Source organism: Simochromis diagramma, unplaced genomic scaffold (genome assembly GCF_900408965.1).
Source record: "Simochromis diagramma unplaced genomic scaffold, fSimDia1.1 OVJJ01000802.1, whole genome shotgun sequence".
NCBI lineage: Eukaryota > Metazoa > Chordata > Actinopteri > Cichliformes > Cichlidae > Simochromis > Simochromis diagramma.
Window position 1 is genome coordinate 23,141,504 of NW_024387492.1, and position 17,681 is coordinate 23,159,184.

Here is a 17,681-nt window from a genome sequence, read left to right on the forward strand (position 1 = left end):
TGATTTTTTTAATGGATCCTTATGAAAGTGAAGATTCTCTTTACACCTGTAAGGATTTCAGATGGTTTTCTCCAAATCGGATTGGCCGATCCAAAAGATGGATGGATGTACTTGCTGTGATGGCCACCTTTATTGAACAGGTTTCTTTCTGCTGTAAAGTTGGATATTTAGAGGACACTAGTGGAAGTTAGAGGAACTGCAGTTTTTTAGCACATCTTTCAGCTCTGCAGGTCACACCCATTGGAACGTGCTTCAGGTAGGAGTGCTGCGGGGAGAGCTGTATAAATGAAGTTTTCTAATATGATGGTGGGTTTTAAGATGAAGTCAGATGTGGAATAAATACTAATCTTGGTGTCTTTTTTGAAGTCTCAGGGTTTTTTTTATGAATGGAGGAATGCACTACAAGATCAAACTGAGCTCTGTGGGACCGATTACACTCTTGCTTAAGAAGGAACTTTTCTGTCACCAGGGTTTGCACACTTGGTCTGTAAACTGGAAATCTCACCACAGTGAAATTTCTCACCTCTCTTTGTATTTTCTTTTTGTAGCTCTCTAACACTCTGAATGCAGGATTATTCATTCATTCATTGGAACTACCGTACAGACAGGGCAATGAGTTTTGGAACAATGACACATTTCTCTGTGATCTCTGTTCAGGAATTACAGTTTAGTATCTTTCCATGAAACTCTAAAATAAAAGCTCCAAAGAAAGGTCATTGCATTGATGGAGGCCATCATTAGGCTGAAAATTCACAAAAAAGCATCTAAAGAGCTGTGCAGATCTCCAGAAAATCCTTTAGGCAGATGAAACCAAGATATAAATCATTTTGAGAATAAATGTGGAGATTATTAGATTGTTGTTTCACTGCCACGGCTGCTGTTCCCTTTCCAAAAGCCTTGGTGGAAAAAAAAGTGCTACATCATCCATCGTCTTTATTTCAGGAGGCCATAACCGTCAATCACCCCACATCCGACCACCGCAGATATGTTTCATTTTGGACAAATAAACTCTTCCACATTTGGTTGTTTGTCCTTCTGACCAGATGCCGCTTTCTGCTACATCGCTATTCAGCTTAATTTATACTGCGCCAAATCACAATAACAGTCGCCCCAAGGCGCTTTATATTGTAAGGTAGACCTACAATAATACAGACAAAAACCCAACAATCATATGACCCCCTATGAGCAAGCACTTTGGTGTCCAGGGGACTGGATAATAAGGACTGATAAAAGGAGGTTTGATCCTTATATTTAAGGTTATGTAGGTGTTCCTACTTTGGTAAAACATCCTACCGTAAGTAGTTTATGCACATTTCTGCTGTCACACAGTCATTCCAGCACAAATGTAAGTAGGTATGACGGTTTGCCACTTAACTTTGCCCATCAGAGTATGCTTGTAGCTCACATTCATAAAGCCAGGATGGTTTGCCACTTCATTTTACCCGTTAAAGTGTGCTTGTAGGTCCCATTCAGAAAGGTAGCATGGTTTGGCACGTATTTATACCCGTCAGAGTATGTTTCTAGCTCTTATTAACAAAGGTAAGAGGATTTGCCACTGAATTCTAGCTGTAAAATTATGCTTCTAGCTCATATTCACAAAGGTAGGACGGTTCGCCACTGAATTTCGTGTTGTGCGCGTGCGTAGAAACAACGGGTAGGATGGTTTGGATTCCCAGAACACCTGTTCGTTTTAAGAAAAGTGGGCACTGGGTCTGAAATTTTTGTTGTTCTCAAACAGCACGTTTATCAAAGTCCGTGAACTCAACATCACACTGAGTGTTTCAGAACAAACATCAGGCGAATGTGAAGAAAGTTCAGAAAAAAGCAGGGATCGAGCATGTGTCCTGCCCCACAGTTCAAAGAAGGCGAAGCTCCAAAAAGATGAAAAACTTGCTCCAGGTTCTCATGCTCTGTTTGCCCCCTCACAGGGAGCAAGTAGCGGGTCTGAGGGCGGGGGGGGGAGGAGGAGGAGGAGAGGGAGCCGCCGTGCTCCGGGCTCCTCCTGCACTGTTTTTGCGCGCAGCGATGGAAGCGGTGCGCCTGCTCCCCCTCCTCCTCCTCCTGGGATTATCCGTGTCCTCGTCGGCGGTCTGGGACCTGGTGCTGCTCCACACCAACGACGTACACGCTCGTGTGGAGGAGACCGACGTTAACTCCGGGAAATGCGGCGTTAACGGGCAGTGCTTCGCCGGCGTGGCCCGGAGAGCCACGGAGGTCAGCAGGATCCGCAGCACCGAGAACAACGTGCTGCTCCTGGACGCCGGGGACCAGTTCCAGGGTACCGTGTGGTTCAACTTCTACAAGGGGGCCGAGGCGGCACACTTCATGAACAAGCTGCGCTACGACGCCACGGTAAGAGCGCCTCCTGTCCTCCCCAGCTCCGCTGTTCAGGTCTTGTAGATGCTGGGTTAACTGAGTAATGCTGAGTAATCAGATTACTCTCTATGGTAGTGATCGTAATTACCCGTCCCACACAGACATGACCCCCCATCCACCTCCTTCATCTGCTCTCTGCTGCCAGACAAACAAGGATGGGGGGGTCTAATGAAGTTCAGTGGAGGATTGAAATTTAGAAAATGTTTCTGAGCTGATGAGATCCAAAGTTTGACGAAAAAAGCACAAAACAGGCAGAGAGCGAGCTGCTTACTCACATCTGGAGAGCACAGCCACATGTGCACCAGCTCAGAGGGGTGAAACAGAACATCTGACAGCCCGAGTGCATGGTGCTGCTGTCCCTGAGTTAGTGTAAGAGCTGAAGCATTCACACGGTCTGATCTGATAATTACCCAAATAAATTACTGCAAGATCCTAATTGCTTTTATGCCTTTAGGGGCTTTATGGAAATCTTAGCATGAAGATGAAGAGCAGGAATATAAGCATCTCAAACACAATTTTGATCTCTGCAGAGATGGTGGGGTCCAATCATCGTGCTGGTTTTAATTGGGAGAGGCACACGCAGGACTGCACTCAGTGAAAGGCTTGATTTATTGGTTCAGGTTTAAAGGCTGCACTTGATTTTAATTCATCTAATTATTCATTGACGGATCAGCTTCTTCTCTCTTCTGCTTTTTAACTCTCAGACAGAATCAGAGATCCAAGTTTAGAGTCTCCATTTAATTTACTTTTGGTGGGTAACAAAAGTACGTTTTTATTGGCTCAGCAAGTCTAAACATTTTGTCTTTTAAATTGTGAAAGTGGGAAGAAGGATTTGTTTCTAGCGGCCAAGAGAGCTAAATGTTACACAGCTGAATACAAGTTCATGAATGAAAAATAAAAACACATTACATTTAATTAATTTATGTGAAAATATGAATAACCTCACTGTGAGTACACAACAAAGCAAGTTTCCATAAGGCAAAACAATTTGCGGCTTGGTGAAACACTACGCCCACTTAAACTCACACCATCCAAATTTAAAGGTCATCTTTGCCCCAGTCAAAGGTTTTTGGTTTGGCCTGGAAACTCCAGCTCATCTCCTGTCATCGTTCACCTTCAGAGGCTTCAGGGTGTTTTACTAGACGTTTCTGCACAAAGTGTCACCTCAGCAGCTGAATTCAAGGTGTACAATCCTGCACGGCAAACTCCTAAATAAGCGCTTGTGAGCTGATGAGCCACCTCCAGACTTAAATGTGGCCTGTTCCACCAACTCTGCTGTTTGGTCTCCGAGTTATTTGCTCAACTCGGATCACCAGAAACAGAAACTACACCAGCGCAGTTTAACAAGGTTAACGTTTTATTTGTATGAAGGTTTGAGGTCTGTGGTGAGTTTATAGAAGCGCAGGAAGTGCACACAGAAAGAAGAAAGGAGCTATATAGATCACGTACGCAATCATACAGAGTACAACATGCAGTGAAATGTGTCGTGTCCGAGCTGCGGACGTAGCTTGGTGTTTTGGCATGGGGGGCCTAGCCAGGACCCTTACTGTATACTGGGAGGGAATCTGACTTGCGGCTTCTTACCACTACACCATCCAGCTGCAGCAGGATTTTTATTTTAGCCCCAAACACTGAAACAAGAAAATAATTAAATTTTCAGAAGAAACTCTGTCTATATAACCAGAACAGGTTCAAAAGCAAGAGAAGGTTTTTCATATGAAAGCAATGTTTGAGAAGGTTCCGTGGTTTTAGTTGGTGAGTGGACAGCTTCATGGCCATGGGTGATGTGAAGGCAGTTACGGTGGTCCAAACCAGAAGAAACTGAAGGACAGAGCGTGAGCTTAGTTGGTTTGGTTTTGGTTGGTTTTGAGTAACAACCAACTTCTGCTGATCAGTTCGTTCTTTGTCTCCAAGCTCTTCATTCCTTGTTTTCTTTTTCAGGTTTTTGGGAACCACGAGTTCGATAATGGAGTCGAAGGACTCATGAAACCGTTCCTGGAACAGATCAAGTGTCCCATTCTCAGTGCTAACATCAAACCGGACCACACTCTGAACGCAACGTTTGGGATCACTTATTTACCTTATAAGATATTTACCATTGGCAGAGAGAAGGTGGGCGTGGTGGGGTACACCACACAGGAAACACCAGCTCTCTCCAAGCCTGGTAAGTGGCTCCTCTGAGCTTCTGACACATTTATAGTAATGTGAAAAAACTCCCATGGAAACTGTTTAATGGTTTATTAATGAACAAATACATCAGTGGATGTAGTGTTTTCCTGTGAAAGGAAGTAACTGGTATCGGGAACTGGGATCACGCTTTAATTTGGAAAATAACACCACAGCATTTCCATGAGGATTAAAACCCAAGCTCTGAGTTGGGCCTTTCTATAATCCTCCATTCATCTTATTTATTAAGATCCTTTTAAATCAGGTTACAAAGTGTTTCACTGGACAAGATTGGAAACAACCATCAAATAAAACATCTAAAGTACCATGCATTTTAGATGTGTTCTGATAATGACTGCACCCTGGCGCAGTGGAGAAACCCCACAGCAGAACATTTCCACTGCCATGCTTCACAGTTGCTGTGAAGTTCTTCTTAAAGCTCTTTGTTTCCAAAAAAGCCAGCTGGGGCTGTGGCCAGACAAGAAGACCGTTGATCCATCTGCCCAGGTCACGTGACTTCAGAAGGCCCATTCTGTGTTGTAGTCAAGTATTTATTTCCCCAGGAAGCTTCCCATGGAGGTCAGATTTGTTCAGATGTGCCTTTGACACGAAGACTGCAGATCTGCTGGCGATGTTTTGGGGCTACTGAAGACTTCCGTGTTTGAATGAGCTGTGACGGCCGGTCCCAGGTGTTGGAACGTGCAACCTTTATTGTTCCTTACAATGGGATGAATATACTTTGTCTAACTCGACATATATTCTTCCACCTCTCTAACAGCTGTTAAAACATCCTTGTCTGTTGGCCACCAAATGGTCTTCAGGCCTGCATGAACACTGAAATAAGGACAGGACATAGAAATACTTTGTTCTTCTTCCTCTTCACAGAAGTTTGTTGGTCACAGCAGAAATAACTGTTACTTATGATAAATCACAGATATAAATATGAAAATAGTGCCTGTGCTGTTTTTTGGATTTGGCTGAAAAGCAGACCGACATGCACAAACTGACCGGTGCCAGTGTTTCTCCCCAGGACCTCACCTGCAGTTCCTGGACGAGGTGACCTCTCTACAGGTACAGGTGGACAAACTTCGGACTCTGGGGATCAATAAGATCATCGCTCTCGGTCACTCTGGCTTCACTGTAGATCAGATGATTGCCAAGAAGGTCCGTGGGGTCGACGTCGTCATCGGCGGACACACCAACACGTTCCTGTATACAGGTAGGAAGGCGGATAAAGCTGTCACATCTGCCACATCTGTCACTTACACTGTGGGGCTCACACTATTACTGAAGGCTCAGGCAGTTTTTAACGATTTAAACTGATCAGCAGGTTATTTAATGCATTTAAATAAAGTTTATTTTGCTTGTTTTTATGTTTCTTTTTTTTTAAGTAATCTCTTTCAGTGGTCTGTCAGTGTTGTAAGTCCTACAATGCTGATTAGCATTATAGGCGAAACAACAGATTTTACTTAGACGGGTAAAATCCTCCTCATATCTCAGCTGATTTTGCCCTGTTAATGGTCAGGCGGTAAAAACAGTGACCTGATTTTTCATCCAACCAATCTTAGTTTTGTTTTTTCGATTTGCTGCTTTGGCTCTGCTCTTTCATGCATCTTCATGAGCAAAATCATTTACATCTTGCTTCTTGCATTTCATTCTCCCGCAGTCCATCTCTGTGAGGCATGTCTTTGTTTCTTCATGGGAGGAAACTTTGAGTCTTCATCCCTCTGGCTCGCTTTGGAGTAAACAGGCTGTCTGTGCGAGTGAGCCTCTTATAAATAACTCTGAAGTGTTGCATGTAAATGGGCAGGACGAGGTTTGGACCTCTAACCGCACAGAGATGTTTTCCTGCAGTGTGGAACTGCCTTCACTTAGTGGCTTGGGCAGCGCTTCATCACTATTTGGGGATCAGGAAGGAAGATAGTCCTTGAAGTCTTCCTGTTGTGCTGATGTTGTGCAGATAAACCTGCACAGCGAATTGGACTTGTGTTTAGACAGCCAAGCATCATTAATCAGCGTTGGTTAGTGGATATTCTAAACGTTGCGCTTTTTAGCCTTTAGCTTCTTCGTGATGGTAAACATTCCCCTGGAAGTGTCACGAATGCACAGATTAGACCTCAGAGCAGTGAAAGGGTGTTACTGAAGAACAGGAGAGTAAAAAAGAGAACTGTTTGGAATTTCATTGAATGAATGAATGAATATTTATAAGTGCAGATTTCACATCTTTGTCTCGGAGTGATGTCATCAAACCGAGTTGATATCAGACTAGAAGAAGCTCTTTGAGCCGCCTGCCCAGGTCACATGACTTCAGAAGGCCCGTTCTGTGCTGTAGTTTTGAGGCTTCCTTCCAGGAAGATTCCTGTGGAGGATGAATCTTTTCAAATCTGCCCTTTGACACAAAGAGCTGAGAATGTTTTGGGGTTCCTGGAGACTTCCAGGTATTCTGAAAGCCTCATTTGATGCAGTTTCCTCCTTCATTTCTGAGAAACTGCCGCGTGATTAAGTGATGAGATGTTTAGACCATTAATGGAAGACCAGCTGACAACAGTTTTTACACTTTATGATGTGAATTACTGCTTTTTAAAAAGTGTGGTGAACATGTTTTAGTCGTAGGGGAAAAAATCTGCGTGTAGTTTATATTCAATGACTTCAATAATTCAAGTTTATATTCAGAAAACTTATCGTCTTTTACTTTCCCTCTTTTGTTTTTTCTGCTGTTTTTCCAGGAACTCCTCCCTCTACTGAAGTCCCAGTTGGTACATATCCCTACATGGTGACCTCAGAGGAAGGGCGAAAGGTTCCTGTTGTGCAGGCCTACGCCTTTGGAAAATATCTGGGTTACCTGAAGGTCTCTTTTGATGATGCTGGGAATGTAGTGAAGTCAACTGGAAACCCCATCCTCTTGGACAGCAGCATCAAACAGGGTAATGAAGCAGAGTCTGCCATCTTTGTTCTTCGTTTTCTGTTTTTTACCAGATTCTTAGTGCCGTCTTTGTGCTGTTGGAGGATTTCTGATTGTAGTTGTCACAGGGTGACAGGGCACATGAGGAATCTCTGGCGTCTTTTGTGGATGTTTTGCCTCAGCACCTAAAATCTGAATGTTCCTTGAGAGAGTTTGTGGGATCTTTTATCTTCTACTTGGTGCAAATTGGACAAATCTGATTGGCTGTCACATTTAGAGCTCACATTCTCTGAATGTATTTTGCCATTTTTGTGCTACGGTTCTGGTTTTAAATTTCATGAATAGCACAAAAGCCCCTGGGACACCTTCCGAGCTGCACAGCCGTTGATGTTAAAAGAACATGCTGTTATGCATTAAAATTGTAGCTTCTACCCATGTCTATTACTGTGCTACAGAAGGCGTATAAAAGATGAGTGCGCTCACTGTCGCCGCCGTCTTTTATTAGTGTAATGTTGGCCGTAATTTACATAGCAATCAAATATCAAACCTTCTTTAGTATTCAGTATAATTTGAAGCCACAATATGATACCATCAGTTCATCAGGAAAGTCTTTAATGTCCCAGATAAGGGAGATATTTGTCTTTTGCAACCCCTGCTGATCATTAGCAAGAATCCAGATTAAAGGCACTTCCATACTGACTTCATTGTTTAGATCCAGTCTCTATGTCCATCTTTTATACTTGCTATGCTGAAAATTGTGGATTATGGGGAGAGTAAGGACTTATTAAATGTGCTGGTTTCTATGTAGCATCTTTTTCTATGTCTTTCTATCCAACACTCACGGTCTAATGAATGCAGGCAGTATCTTGCCCAAAGATACTTTTTGGCCACCACCAACCTTCACATTAGTGGGTGGCCTGATCCGCCTCCTGAGCTACAACCACCTCTGAGGATCCACACTCAAAGTCCCCATCTTGTCATTAACCCGAGGATTCTGTCTGGAAGTATTTTTATGACCTTGTGTATGCTTGCAAATAAAATTAGCTGCTGTCATGTGCATATACCAAAGCTCTGCTTTTTGCAAACAGACATCTTTTTTTATCAGATTGTTGTTTTTTTTTGATATCACAAGATTGTAAAAGAGAAGCAGGGAGCTTGGATGGAGTGGAGTGGATTTTAGTCGGTCAGACAGAGTGGGTTATGTAAATGATGTGTAGATTAGGAGCTTGGTGTCAAAGCAGTAACGCAGGCATTTAAAACTGTTAACTGCTTGACTGTTTTTAAAACTGAATAATGTCTTGCACAGATTCAGAGGTGCTGGCTGATGTGGAGGAATGGAAGAAGAATCTGGCCAACTACTCGGCTCAGGTGGTGGGAAAGACTCTGGTCTTCCTGAACGGCTCGACTCAGGATTGCCGCTTTAAGGAATGCAACCTGGGAAACCTCATCTGCGACGCCATGGTGAGCCTTTATAGAAATACTATTACTATTATGTTCCTCCTCCTAGCTCTCAGAGGCTTGTAGCTGAGGGTTAGCGGTTAGCATCATCTCCATGAATCAAACTTCAGACTAACTCCAGTTTAGCAGTTTAGGCAGTGCTATCTGTTCCAAAGTTCCAGAACTATGAATTAAACAGTATAAAAGCACTATAACAACGGCTAGCATATACATCTGTCAGAGGTAGAGAAGTTGTAGCAACATGCCATAGATCCACGTGTGACGGAGGAAATCTGCTTCCTGTTTCTGTTCCTCAGCTCGACAACTACATCAGCTTCTCAAATGATGTCCAGTGGAACCACGTCAGCGCCTGCATCTTGAACGGAGGAGGCGTTCGGGCATCTATCGACGAGCACACGAGGAATGGTGAAGTCAAATAAATATAGAGCTGTATTTCATGTGCAGAGTTAGAACATTGGGACAACCTGTTATTGACTACTTGGGATTTTTCTTCAAAGCAGTTTCTGATTTGTGTCAAGAGGATTTTATAAAACTGTTTAATGTGATGGATTTCCTGTAGGTTCAATCACAATGGAGGACCTGATAGCCGTCTTACCCTTTAGCGGAACCTTTGACCTGGTGGAGCTAAAGGGCTCCACGCTGAGGAAAGCTTTCGAACACTCGGTGGAACGATACGGCCAGAGCACCGGAGAGTTCCTTCAAGTGTCCGGTATCTGCACGTTTACATCTACTCTGGTTATTTGGTTCATACAGAAATATCAGCGTTTTTATTGGCACACAATTTTAATTGATGTCCAGTGGAACCATGTGATCCTCTGACTTTTACTCTGGTGCAGCTTCGAAGTGCACAATTGTGATTTTGTTGGTACAAAAACTTATGTCATTGCCCTCCAGCGCTTTCACTTCATAATTTCAGGTGGTCCAATATGAGGTTCAATAGGTTACTCAATGTCACTATAAAAGCCATACATTCTCTGATGTTCCCCTTCAACATCATCTTCCTGTGTATCTCTGTACAACTTTTGTACACCTCCAAAAAGAGTAGATGAGCTAAACTTATATAAGCATTCTTTTTACTCTTTACATCCAGAACTGGGTCTGATCGATTGCATCTCATTTTGGACAAATTCAATTTTTAATATGACGATGGTACCGGATGGGAAGAGTTCAGTAAAGCATCTAAATTTGTTGAACCTGAACTTTTTTGAGAAACCCTGAAGTAGGAAGAAATCTTTGTGGGAACATTGGGTTTGCTTTAGATAATAAAACCATTCGATAACATTTCCACAGCCCACCCATTCCTGCTGCTTTGGATTTGCTCTCCTTTTTAAAATACCTGCTTGTGTTCAGCTTATGAGAACAGTTTTTCGCTCATCCGGCCAAAGGAACAATGAGCTTAAGCCATTTCAAAGCGACTATCTCTCCAAATTTCACAGTGGCGCCCGCTGCTATATTATTGGTCAGAATCTAATCAACTTCCATACAGTGTTCAACAAATGGGTTTTCACCCAAACTGGCCACATTTGTTGTTTTATAAAAACCTGTGAATTGTAAAGGATCCTGAGCCACATGAGCTACTGCATCATTGATATTCTGGTTTAAAGTTACAGTCTTCTTCATTCAGATGAAGAACTGTGAAAGTTTGACCTGGAAAGATGGACTCAGTGTACATGTAGATGGTGACATTACTTAGTTTTTAGATTGTGCCATCAACATTTGCCTCATTGAGAAAACTTAAAGCAAATTCTTGTCTTTTGCAACGCAACAGAATCTGAAGCTATGAATAACGTGGATGTACAGAACATCAGCTACATTTGATAGATTGTGCCCTACTTACTTAAATCCAGTGTTGAAAAGCACAGCGTGCCTCAAATGTTGTCCAAGTACTAGAAACCGGGCAAGAACTTAAAAATATCATCATCTGGTTGGTTTCAATCAGGATCTATCTGACCCAGGAATTAGTCAGCACCAGAGAGAACCTGAGTACTCTGTTGTGTCAAAACTCTTTCGCCACATTATACATATTCCACATGTATAAGGAGCTGGAGAGAACGTTCTCTGTTCTTACTCTCCGGCTTCCCGTACAGTACATCTGATTCAGACTGATAGTGTCTCTGTTTCCTCCAACAGGAATTCGTGTAGAATTTGACCTCTCCAAACCACCGCAGCATCGCGTCAAAAGCCTCAGCATCCTTTGCACCAAATGCCGCGTTCCTGTCTATGAACCCGTCGAGAATGAGATGGTTTACAAGGTGGTGCTGCCGTCATACATGGTGACAGGAGGCGATGGATTCTCGATGATCAAAGACGGGTTCCTCAAACATAACAGCGGTGAGGGTTTTGTTAGTCTTGCGCTTGGTTTAATGTTTTTCCAGCGCTTCTTTTCACACTTGTTTCTTTTGCTTCCAGGGGATTTGGACATTTCAGTCGTGTCAAGATACATCACACAAAGAAAACAAGTTTATCCCTCTGTCGAAGGACGCATCAAGCTGTACAACTCAGCTGCTGGACTTGAGGGCCAAACAGCTTCCCTGGTTTTTATGGTTTCACTCGTGCTTCTCTGGAGTTTCCGTGGAAACATCTAACTTTTAAAAACTTTTTCAAAGACAGTGAAACCACAACTGATTAAAATAACACCCTGATGTAATCATGTAGGACCGGGAAAACTTTCTTCATAAAACCCTGACATTAATGACTAATATTTTTTTATAACGAAAAGGGAAGCCCCATGTCAGTGTGGTAATACCTTTCACTTCCATCTAGGAACAAATGTGGACAAAAGTGCAAAAAACGCAGCCAAGAGTTGAAACAAGTGCTGCGGTTTCTCCAGTAATCACTGGCAGCCTCGAGGTAAAAAAAGTGCTGTGGTCAGAAGAAAAAGTGTAAAATATCTTTTGTGTGTAGCTATAACTCTCGTCTTCCGTATACTTTGGCCTCAAAATGAAATCAGCACCAATGATGTTTTTTAAGCTCTGCTAACTGTGAGATCCGGAGGAACCATCAGACTCCCCCACACCACACCATTAGCCAAATACCTGCCTACTGTGGCAGATGCACAGTGGTATTAATATTTTGCACATTTGGGTACTGACGGGTATTGCACTGCTAAGCTGGACAGTGCTGCCATTTCATAATAAACATATGGTAAAAACTGAGTGTGTGTGTTGAGTGTTTAGCTGTTAGCTGGTGGAAAGCTGGTCACTTGGTCTTTCTACCAAAATGGACCAGAGTGAAATACAGAGATTGTGTGTGTGTTTGTGTGGTGTGGTGGTGGGGACTTGCATATATTAGATGTTTCAGATCATCAAACTTTTTTTTAACATTAGACAAAGATAACCTGAGCAAACACAGTTTTTAAATCGTGATTTCATCTATTCAGGAAAAACAGCTATCCAAACCTACCTGCCTCATGTAAAAAAAAGTTCCCCCATGATTCGTGAGTTGACTGTAATAAAGAAAATTTTTTGAAAAAGTTTAGTTTCACTGCTACACCCAGACCTGATTACTGCCAGACCTGTCAAGAAATCACTTCAACACAACACATGGATGACTCACCTAGGTGGTCACAGGAGAACCAGAACAACATCTGAACAACTGCAGGCCTCACTTGGCTCAGTTAAAGTCAGAGGTCATGATTCAAGAATGAGAAAGAGATTGGCCAAAAATAGACTCCGCGGGAGAACTCAAGGAGAAAACCACTGCTGACCAAAAAGATCACGATGACTCGTCTCATATCTGCCAACAAACATCTGGGAAAATATTCTGCGGACTGATAAAGTGTTTGTTTATCCACCTTGAGGAATCACCAGTGAAACACTTCTTTTGATTATTTATCAAAGCATTGAATGATTAAGACAGTTCACTGCAGCCAACTTTCCAGAAGAGCTTAGCCTCCCTAGCAGTTCACAGAGCTTTATATGAGAATGTGCATCTATCTAACCAGTTAAAACTGGTGGAATGAAGCTGCTTGTTTTGCAGGCCCTGAGCTAAGAAGTGGCTATGATGGATATCAGGCACCAGTCATCGTGTCTACAGCTGCCTCAGCACATTCTTTTATACTGACATGTCTGCAAGTAATTATTCAATCAGTGAAAAACTAAACATTCTATTAATCCCGAATGATAATCAAACCCAAAGGGATTGATACGGTGGCCCTGAGAGGCCAAACGGACTGCAACTTCAGAAAACACTTGCAAAAAGAAAAACAAAGTAAAACATGTCACTCCTGGTCCAGGAGTGACATGTTTAGCCGCATGTTCTCCTTAAATTGCTGGCTGTCTGAGTGGTGTCCCAGAAACGATGTGGGCTTCATAGATAACTGGCAAACCTGGTCTTGTTAGGAGAGACAGCATCCATCCCACTTTGGATGGAGCAGCTCTCATTTCTAGAAATATGGACAAATTCATTAAACCCCCCAAAATATGACTATCCAGAGTTGGGACCAGGAAGCAGAGTTGCAGTCTTACACGCCTCTCTGCAGCTTCTCTCCTCCTGCTATCCCCCCAAAAACCCATCTCCACAGAGACTGTGTCAGCTCCCAAAAACACAAACTAAAAACCAGCAACAAACAACTTAAACATAAACAATTACAAAGAAAGAACAATACAGTATCCACATCTGAACCAAAGAGTAAAACAGTGAAATGTGGATTATTAAATATTAGGTCTCTCTCTTCCAAGTCTCTGTTAGTACATGACTTAATAATTGATCAACAAATTGATTTATTCTGCCTTACAGAAACCTGGTTGCAGCAGGATGATTATGTTAGTTTAAATGAATCAACACCCCCGAGTCATTCTAACTACCAGAAATCTCGAAGCACAGGCCGGGGGGGCGGTGTGGCAGCAATTTTTCACACCAGCCTATCAATTAACAAAAGACCAAGACAGACTTTTAATTCATCTGAAAGCCTGATGCTTAACATTGTCCACCCCAGCTGTGAAACTCAGGAACCAGTCTTACTTGTTATCATCTATCGTCCACCTGGGCCTTACACAGAGTTTCTGTCTGATTTCTCAGACTTTATATCTGATTTAGTTCTGAGCTCAGATAAAATAATTATTGTGGGTGATTTTAACATCCATGTAGATGCTAAAAATGACAGCCTCAACATGGCATTTAATCTGTTATTAGACTCAATTGGCTTCTCTCAAAATGTAAAAGAACCCACCCACCACTTTAATCACACTCTAGATCTTGTTTTAACATATGGCATAGAAACTGAACATTTAACAGTGTTTCCTGAAAACCCTCTCCTGTCTGATCATTTCCTGAAAACATTTACATTTACAATAATTGATTACACAGCTGTGGAGAGTAGACTTTATCAAAGTAGATGTCTTTCTGAAAGCGCTGTAACTAAGTTTAAGAATATAATCCACCCACTGTTATCATCTTCAATGCCCTGTACCAACACAGAGCAGAGCAGCTGAATGCTACCCCAACAGAGGTCGATTATCTTGTTAATAATAATTTTACCTCCTCACTATGTACGACTCTGGATACTGTAGCTCCAGTGAAAACTAAGGTCTCAGATCAGAAGTACCTGACTCTGTGGTATAATTCTCAAACACATAGCCTAAAGCAGATGACTCGTAAGCTGGAGAGGAAATGGCGTGTCACAAATTTAGAGGATCGTCATTTAGCCTGGAGAAATAGTTTGCTGCTTTATAAGAAAGCCCTCCGCAAAGCCAGAACATCTTACTATTCATCACTGATTGAAGAAAATAAGAACAACCCCAGGTTTCTCTTCAGCACTGTAGCCAGGCTGACAAAAAGTCCGAGCTCTTTTGAGCCAACCATCCCTTTAACGTTAACTAGTAATGACTTCATGAACTTCTTCACAAATAAAATTTTTATCATTAGAGAAAAAATTACCAATAATCATCCCACAGATGTAATATTATCTACAGCTACTCTCAGTACCGTTGATGTTAAGTTAGACTCTTTTTCTCCAACTGATCTTTCTGAGTTAACTTCAATAATTACTTCCTCCAAACCATCAACGTGTCTTTTAGACCCCATTCCTACAAACCTGCTCAAAGAAGTCCTGCCATTAATTAATTCTTCGATCTTAAATATGATCAACCTATCTCTAATGATCGGCTATGTACCACAGGCCTTCAAGCTGACTGTAGTTAAACCTTTACTCAAAAAGCCATCTCTAGACCCAGCAGTCTTAGCTAATTATAGGCCAATCTCCAACCTTCCTTTCATATCAAAAATCCTTGAAAGAGTAGTTGTCAAACAGCTAACAGATCATCTGCAGAGGAATGGTTTATTTGAAGAGTTTCAGTCAGGTTTCAGAGCTCATCACAGCAAAGAAACAGCTTTAGTGAAGGTTACAAATGATCTTCTTATGGCCTCAGACAGTGGACTCATCTCTGTGCTTGTCCTGCTAGACCTCAGTGCAGCGTTCGATACTGTTGACCATAATATCCTATTAGAGCGATTAGAACATGCTGTAGGTATGACAGGTACTGCACTGCAGTGGTTTGTATCATATCTATCTAATAGACTCCAGTTTGTACATGTAAATGGAGAGTCCTCTTCACACACTGAGGTTAATTATGGAGTTCCACAGGGTTCAGTGCTAGGACCAATTCTGTTTACATTATATGTGCTTCCCTTAGGCAGCATCATTAGAAGACATAGCATACATTTTCACTGCTATGCAGATGACACCCAGCTCTATCTATCTATGAAGGCAGATAACACACACCAATTAGTTAAACTGCAGGAATGTCTTAAAGACATAAAGACCTGGATGGCCGCTAACTTTCTGCTTCTTAGTTCAGATAAAACTGAGGTTATTGTACTCGGCCCTGAAAAGCCTAGAAATATGGTATCTAACCAGATTCTTACTCTGGATGACATTACCTTGGCCTCCAGTAACGCTGTGAGGAACCTTGGAGTCATTTTTGACCAGGACATGTCCTTCAACGCACATATTAAACAAATATGTAAGACTGCTTTCTTCCATTTGCGCAACATCTCTAAAGTTAGAAATATCCTGTCTCTTAGTGACGCTGAAAAACTAGTTCATGCATTTATTACTTCCAGGCTGGACTACTGCAATTCATTATTATCAGGATGTCCAAAAAACTCACTGAAAAGCCTTCAGCTAATCCAAAATGCTGCAGCAAGAGTACTTCCTGTTATTTTACACATTAGTCATGCAGAAAACTGGGAGGTATTGTTGAAATTGCACTTCATTTTGTTATATTAAGATATGTCAGAGATTAAATATTCTATATCAAAGTCTTTGCACCAACAGAAAAAGGAGTTTCACTGGTTCAGCCTGCCTGAGATTAAAGTGAGCCACTTTTAAATGCACTAAAGAGTGTTTTCATCATGTGGGATTGAAGCTGTGAAAGGGTGTCCTATCCCTGCTGTCACAGGCAACAGCTGGGATAAACCGCTGACAGGTGTGTGACAGGTGTATGTCACAGGACTTGTGAAAAAGTGTGTTTTAGTTGCCAAAGAGAAAAATGAATTAACAACCAGCTAAAATCTTCATAAGCTTTTAGAGGTTCAGAACTTTTAAACTCACAAAACAAGAGTTTAATAACAGCTGGTTTACAGTGTCATGTCTATAACCCCCATCTCAGACTTTAAATTCAGTTTCATGTTGCCTTTCCTGTTTTTCTGTTTGGATACTTGGCACTGTGGGGTTTCCTTTCACGTCTCTGTATCTAAATGCTCCAACTTGCAGATAAATAAATTTTCTTTCAAGGAAAGTCAAGCCAAGTTTCCACATCTTTGGGAAATCATTTTAGGCCTTTGAAGTGTGGAAGCTGGCAGAAATGGTTGTTTAATTTCAAAATGAAATATGTAAAAACAGTAAACGGCTAATTGTGACCTTCAAATCTATGTGTTGCACAGATGTTTCCACTCAACTTTAAGTAGTTTACAAACCCTTAAAGAGCTCAGCGACGTCTTTTCACTGCAGTGATTGAGTAGTTAACTTTCTTACTACATGCATGAAAGATGGTAAATTTAACATTAAGCTGTTAAAATAAACTCAGATTCCTCTGTGCAGATTAAAAAGAAATGATTTGAAAGGCGAATTGAATATTTGTAAGGGTTAAAGATGAAAGTGTCAGCAGCAGTAGAGTGAATTGCATACAGTTCAGTTGGTTTACGCCGTCCTGACTCAGAGTTTATGCAAAGCTCTGGAGTGATTTAGCTTTGTTAATTGAATTTGTGACAGAGCACAAATGCTGCCTGCTTGCTCTTCCCTTAAAAAAAAAAAAAAAAAAAAAAAAAATCGGTCCTGCAACATGTTTAAATTGCTCTATCCGGTTTGTCTGCAGTATTTGAACTCAACTATCACATGACGTCACAATTCTGCATAAAAACAAAAATGGTCAAAATCAGAAAAGCTGAAATAAGCAAAGCTAAAACCTCTACAGATCATGTCTCAATGGTAAATATGAAGCTAGAGCTAATAAAACCACACCTGTGATGATGGATGAACTGCATATACTACATATTTAAACAGGATTTTGGATTCAAGTTAAAAGTTTTAAAATTGTTTACATTATACTGAGCCATTTAAAGTATTACTGAAAGCTACAACACATGTAAAAGTAAAGTATTTTGTAAATTTGCCAGTTTTCTCATAATCTTTCCTTAGTTTTAATTTTTCTTTCAAAATCTACATTTTTGTCATAAATTAGTTTTTTTTCCTAATGAAACTGCCTATTTTGTCATGGAAATGTTACATTTTCCACATTTTTTTTTTCTTTTGTCTCCGTTTAGCATGAGTATTTAAGGA

At 41.5% G+C, this 17,681-nt stretch overlaps 1 protein-coding gene across 1 annotated transcript; it reads left to right on the top strand.

Annotated features, from left to right (window-relative positions):
• Window positions 1-1,980: 1,980 nt before the first annotated feature.
• nt5e (5'-nucleotidase, ecto (CD73)) lies at window positions 1,981-12,281 on the top strand. The gene is made up of 9 exons (XM_040017904.1): window positions 1,981-2,352; window positions 4,318-4,540; window positions 5,573-5,761; window positions 7,269-7,466; window positions 8,751-8,905; window positions 9,199-9,307; window positions 9,462-9,611; window positions 11,033-11,233; window positions 11,312-12,281. The coding sequence occupies exons 1-9, from the start codon at window positions 2,026-2,028 to the stop codon at window positions 11,485-11,487; spliced, it is 1,728 nt and encodes a 575-aa protein (XP_039873838.1). The 5' UTR covers window positions 1,981-2,025; the 3' UTR covers window positions 11,488-12,281.
• Window positions 12,282-17,681: the final 5,400 nt, after the last annotated feature.

Excerpts from the sequence above, each read along its gene's own strand:
- nt5e (XM_040017904.1), top strand. The coding sequence starts at position 2,026 with ATGGAAGCGGTGCGCCTGCTCCCCCTCCTCCTCCTCCTGGGATTATCC. Across the intron at positions 5,762-7,268 it reads CAACACGTTCCTGTATACAG|GAACTCCTCCCTCTACTGAA; the intron begins GTAGGAAGGCGG and ends CTGTTTTTCCAG. Across the intron at positions 9,308-9,461 it reads CGACGAGCACACGAGGAATG|GTTCAATCACAATGGAGGAC; the intron begins GTGAAGTCAAAT and ends GATTTCCTGTAG.